Source organism: Limulus polyphemus, unplaced genomic scaffold, assembly GCF_000517525.1.
Source record: "Limulus polyphemus unplaced genomic scaffold, Limulus_polyphemus-2.1.2 Scaffold7796, whole genome shotgun sequence".
NCBI classification, from domain to species: Eukaryota; Metazoa; Arthropoda; class Merostomata; order Xiphosura; family Limulidae; genus Limulus; species Limulus polyphemus.
Window position 1 is genome coordinate 10,274 of NW_013673406.1, and position 6,682 is coordinate 16,955.

The 6,682-nt window shown below is 31.2% G+C and overlaps 1 protein-coding gene across 1 annotated transcript in view; it reads left to right on the plus strand.

Moving 5' to 3' along the window:
• LOC111089902 (adenylate cyclase type 6-like) overlaps positions 1–6,682 on the plus strand; it is a gene marked incomplete at its 5' end in the record, with an annotated part of 23,937 nt that overhangs the window by 2,642 nt on the left and 14,613 nt on the right. The window contains 2 exons of the mRNA XM_022403152.1: positions 2,534–2,592; positions 4,800–4,883. Of these exons, the coding sequence (XP_022258860.1) occupies positions 2,534–2,592; positions 4,800–4,883 (143 nt within the window). The remainder of the gene's footprint in view (positions 1–2,533; positions 2,593–4,799; positions 4,884–6,682) is intronic.

A 6,682-nucleotide genomic window follows, 5' to 3' on the forward strand; every position in this document is an offset into this window, starting at 1 on the left:
GATGTCTCTGGAGAAAGTAAGTTCTTAGCCCAAAGTCTGGACCCTAAATTCTCTGAAGAATCTTTTGGAAGGCCCAAATCTCTCATCAAATCATGAAGTTCACCTTGTGTGAAAAGTTGTGGTTCACCAGACATTTTAGGTTGAAAACATTCCCTATCATCATTTCTATTGACATCAGATTCAGAATCAGATGAAACTGTTCAAGAGTCTCCGATGGAGTAGATACAGGTACATCAGGTCCATGATCAACAGGTCTTGTAGCAGATTGAAGGTTCGGATAAGAAATTTCCTTTTTATTTCAAGTGTTGTAGCTTTGCAAGCTACACAAGTAAAAATAGCAGTCATCTTCGTGGTTTCTCAGCTCATGTCAGACCATTGGAAATCGAAAAATAAAGACTTTTTCTTACCTTTAGTCCATTGTCTCAACTCTTTGATACAAATGATACAAACTTTTTGCAGATCCCATGATTTGTTTTGGTCCCCAAGTTTTATTCCAAAATACGTATAATATGCTTTTTTGACGAATTCCATAATGTTTTCCCTTTGTTTCTTTACAACAAATTTACCACAAATATAACATAATATGTTTGGGTCATTTACACAACCTCTTGTTGCCACAGCAATGAATAACTAATATTAAAAAGAAAAAATAATGTCAAAGTGCATGCACAAACAAATACAATTCAGAAATGATACGTCATGTGGCCTGTTAACCATTTATATACTAGCGGTGTATTTCTCGTGGGTTCTAGAATGATCAATAAGACTCTCACATTGCGATTGGTCTAGAAAAATCTACAACCAATGGTTTTCAACATTTTAAGCACAACAGAATGTGACCTGATTTCATTGAAAATTATTCACTTACGTAAAAGTACATATGTTTTGTGAAAAATCTGGACATGATAGAGAAAAATGGATATCATTTTTGGATTCAGCGTACAGTAATTACTGTAGAACATATAAAAATTTCAAGACAATAAAACAATAGCAGGCCTGTGTAATTGATCAGTATTTCATGTTGGATAATTTTACTTTTCATCTTCAAGTTGCATATTTTATATCCTTATTTCAAGTTTTAAAATTAACTTTTATGGAATATTCCTGGTATATCTTACTACCATCATTTAGGCTCTTCTGGTTTAATATTTCTCAAATTGAAATCATAACTGTTATTGGTGGTCTGAAAAACATCAAGAAAATTCAGTTTGATTACATTAACTCTTTGTAATTTTAACAACTGTATTGTTGTTTTTGAAACACTAGAGAGGGATATATTATCAATAATCTTGTATGTATTTTCCAACAAGGTTGTCTAATTTGCTGTGACTGACCAATTTATTAGGATCTTTCACACACATTTTACAACATTCCATGTATTAGTATGTGCAAGTTACACTAATGATATAATATGTCAGGTCATTGCTTTTGTCCATTAAGTGTACAAATGTAATAATAATGTGATTAGTCTACATGATCATAGGCAAGAACAGTGATATCTGAATTTCAAAATAGCTTTACAGTGGGTACCCATCTAGCATCAGGGTTTTTCTAAAGTGTCAGTAGAAAGGAATTACATTTTCTAAGTAAGGTAACTTTGGTTTCTTGCTGCTTATAATTGGCAGAGGATAAAGACAATTGGACATGCTTGTAAAGGGTTGCAAACATTAAACTGTTTCCAACTGAACAATTCCTTCACATTTTATACAATTTTACTTTCCAACTATCCTATGCAAAGAACATTTACAGAACTGCCATATTGCATCTGACAACATTAAAAAAATAGCTTATCTCAGACACAAACAAAAAAACATAACTTCATTGGCACTTAGCGCACAGACTATGAAAATCAGTGACTAAAACGGTGTGATGCAATCTGATGAGTCTTATTTCAGCTTTTCATATTGTTACAATAAAAATATAGAAAAAACAACAGGCTACCTGAGGCAGTTGGATTAATAGTGCAAGCTTCTGTAGGTGGTATAGTGGTGTGGGGTACATTGTCAAAGCAGGTGTTCATGCATTTTTACCTGACATAGAATCATCAGAGACTCTAATCAACCATTTTCTGTACGGGTGTTGGCCAGAACATTACAGTGACTTTAATAATTTTACTTTGCAAGCACAGTCACCAGGTCTCAGCCCAAATAAGTATATTCAGGATAGACCTTTGAGCATTGTCTTTGGTATACTTCAATCTTCAGCAGAACATACTTCTTGATGAATGTGTTACAATCCAAGAAGTCACTCCTGGCACCTTAAAAAGTCTTTGGCATGTTAAGTTTAAGCTGTTATTGTGATCCACGCCAATATTAGATGGTGATCTTGATAAAGATACTATCCAGTGTATATTTAAAAGTGTGGACATTGCACATTGTGTCTTTCTCTACAACACCTGTTTGAATTCTTATTATTGTGCTTTGAACTCCTACCTTACAAACATATTTGATTCAGAGTATGAGCCATTGATGTAAGTCACTTTGAAACATTCTGTGGATGTCTTCTTATATGTGAATCCTTTTTATTTTTGAAGAAAATGTCAAGTGGGAGTGATATTCTGTCTTTGCGAAGAAGGACAGTTCTTGATTACAGGTAATCCTTTTTATACATAAGATTTGTGAATCTACACAAAAATGTATTACAGTAGTTATGTTATTAGTTCTTAATGGTATGCTGGGTGGAAGCAATGTGTCATGTGTCAATTTACACAGCAGTTTATTTTTCATTCCCACAACAGTATCTTAGTCAGCAATTATGTGCTATTTTTTATTAAACATATTAATGTGAGTCTGATCTTATGTAATGTAAAGGTTTAGACTCTTTTTATAATATATATATATTATTTTATTACTTTCCTCCTCTGGTTCATAAAATTGAGTGTATTTATTGAGAAATGCTTACATATGTTGTATAGATGGTGGTAAGAAAATATCTTCACATTCAATGAAATTCATGTATGAACCAGACGTGACTGGTAATATAACTAGCAACATAGAGAAAAGGGAAAAAATTGAAAGCATAATACATCTGAATTTAAAATGTTCAAATTGTTCATCTTTAGCATTTTTCATATTGTTGTAAAATGGAATGATGTACAGAGATCAACATGAACCATAGCTCATTCTTCTTTGACAACTTTCTTCAAATTCTCAACCCAATCTTAACAAATAAAAATTGTTAAATTGAGGAGCTGTATGCTTATGTTTAGAACATCCAACCCATCACTCGACAAAACCTCTCTGAGATGTTAATGGACTTTGGCCAGATAACTTTGCTACTCTCTTAAGTTCTCTTCCATTCACATAGTGTGTGTATGACTACTCTTTGGAGCATCCAGTATTGATCCTTTTTCTTTAAATTAACTCATAAAATGAGCATAGGTGACATCTTTCATCATATACTGATGAGAATACTTCTTAATCAGCCATGGTGGCATATTTAACAAAAGTGTGAAAGTTATTTTTTTTTACCACTCTGTCTCCATTTCATTGCCATGGTTACCTTAACATTTCTTGATGATAGGTATGTAATTTTATCTGTAGGTTTGGCTTATATAATATTTTCTTTGTGCATTTATACTTTTTTTTAGACACTATATTTTCTCAGTCCTGTATAAATTCTAATTTGTAGGTACATAAACTGATTCTGTCTTTGTAGTGTGCTGGGTATGATAATATATATTAGTGCTTGATATAAATAGTGACATAATCCATAATTTTCCTTTTATGTGTATGAGCTTTCATTTTTCTTCTTTGTACTATTGTAATAAAAGTGTTTTTTATGTATTATTTGTATGAAAATAGAGGAAATTTGAGGTAAAAGGTAAAGATCATTCTTAGCTTTCATGCAAATTTCCATGTAAATGAATAAAAGATATAACAAAAAAGTTTAGTGGAGACACTGTATGTTTTTAGATATGCTTTAAGTGCTGATAGAGATGATGGAGGGAGGGGACTAAAGGAAGTCCTATGGAGGTTTTACACAATGAGATCAAATTATTATGTTCGGTTTATACTCTTGGAACTTGTCTTCTTTCACAGAGTATTTTAATGTTTTGTCATTTCCTATTTATCCCTAAAGAAGAAAGTTACCTTCTGAAAGTACTCAGGTTATTGCAGTTCTGGTTTTATGATGTTTGTTCTGTATGCTTAAGTTTTAACCATATGTATATGGCTTTATTTGGTTTAAAAACTACTTTTTTTTGCTTTAAATCAGTTTGTTAGATTTTTGCTTGAGATTCTTAATTTATATAATATTTGTTTACTTGCTAGTTCTTTAATTAGACTAAATACTTTAATTGTTGTTGAACTTTAATCTCATTTATGCAGTTTATCTAAATACACAAATTCATAATCAAGTACAAGCCCCAGACTGATTTAGTGTTTCCTTATCTATCAGGAAAGTATAGTAATGGCATATCTATTTTTCTTTTAATATTACTGAATATTTCCGTGAACACTTTCACAGAAACATAGATCTAATAGCATTTGACTGTTCCTTGGTGATAACATACAGCAGATTATGAAATATAATATTTAAATGATTCGACCACCATAAAAATAGTATAATACATGTACAATTAATGAAAACCTTTAGGATTTATTGTTCTGGACTTCATTCTTACTTTTATATGAACAAGCAAAATTTATTGTTTTTGAAAAAAAATGATAGCACCTCTGTGATAATTCAATGCCTATTACTTTTGTGTTAAAGTTTAATGATGTTAAATAACATAGTTTTGCAAAAGATGCTTCAAGATTTTTATATAATATTAGTTATTTTTAAAAATTTTTTTACAGCATTAGTGACTACCAGAAAATGGTTGAGAGTGTTAACAAGGACGTGGATAATAACATCAACAGTATGGCGTTAAGTAACAAAGAGTACGTTATACCTGACCTTACAAATTATCAACTGTAAAATCCTTATATGTAACTGTTAGTTTGTAAAAAGTTTTTTCTGTTACTTAATATTAACTTTTAATTACAGCAAACTACCTACATAGAACTAAATATATATACCTAATAACGAGCTAATAAAATATTTCAAGCTATATTATTTATAGTGTATAAAATGCATTGTTTTATCATTTGGATGCCTTCAATTTTAATAACATTTTCCATAATCTTACTTAGAGTAATTATACTTTAAAAACCTAGAAACAATAACAGGGAGTTAACTGTTTATCTTTGTGAAAGATTGGAAATAAAAAATAAACAGAAAAATAAATGGTAATCACCTATTAGAGATATTTAGTTTTTATTGGAAACTATACACTTTATTTAGTTCTTCTAACTTTAGTTTATAATGTTGTTTGGTGGTAAGTGCACTCAACTTACATTCCATGGGCTGTGGGATTGAAACCCAGCACCAAACATGCTCACACTTTATTCATATTTTTTGAATTAACTTACATTTTTGGAAGTATGGAAGAATATGTTAGAGATGTCCTTATAATATTTTTAAATGTAAATGTAATGTTGGTTAGCTTTAGAAAAGTATATTGCCAATCAGATATTGTTACAATATGAATGTCATTAAAATAAAAAATGTCACATATATATTTATGTTAAGTTTAAATCATTTTTGATGGAAATTGCAATAAATAAATAAATATATATATGTAAGTAATGTTTCTTTCAAAATAGTGTTTTATGGTTGCTTACTAATTTTAAAAAAATGTATCATATGACATGACTGTGGCTGGTTAGCATGTTATACTGTAGATTCAAGTGTCTGTTGCTACAAAATTTGGTTCCTCACGTGGGAACCATGGGTGCATTTTGTTATAGGAGGGACAATCAAATCATGCTACTTGGTTAGAATAGCCCAAGCTTTGGTGGTGGGGTGCTGTTAACTGGCTGTCTTCCTCTTTGTATATCAATTGAAAATTAGGGATAGCTAGTGTAGAAACCTCTAATGTAGTTATGCACAAATATCTGAAACAAACCAAACAAAATGGCATGACAACTAAACAAATATTCTGTTTACTCATGATAAACTCCATTAACATCAGCTAGTGGTTAGCATGCCAGATTGTGGATATGAGTTTCCATGGTTCTCTCTCTATTATCCCCAGAAAAAGTCTCTCTATGTTCTTGGAGATCATGTATGCATTATCGGAGTGATGGTCAAATTCCACTATTCAATTAGAGTAGCTCAAGAGTTAGTAGTGGGTGATGTTAATTAGCTGCCTTCTCTCTCTCTCTACTTTATGACTACCAAAATTATGATTGGCTAGTGCAGCTGACCCTCGAGTAGACGTGAGTAAAATTCAACAAACAAACAAATATTAAAAATGGCCTGTTGTTGTTTTTTTTTCATTATTGATTACCCAAGTTTTGATCATTTTGGCCGATCGTTGAAGGTATTATATCTATAAGGTGTTTTTAGTTCATTTTAGTACACCATATAGTAGCTTAAATTAATTTAGATATGTGAATAATGTTATACAGTGGACCAACTGTTTAATGATTGTATATTGTTACGCCTCCAGTCGTTAGTTAATTTTCCGTAACTTCGTTCCAACGAAACTTTAGCGACACAAGTCCTTTCTTAATAAAACTGGTTTATTCTTTCCGAATACAACTTTACGATACACTTAATTTCAACAGTCGCGCTATAACAAACGCTAGAACATCTCACGTGCTCGTGCTCGACAATACTTAGTTCAATTACTCAC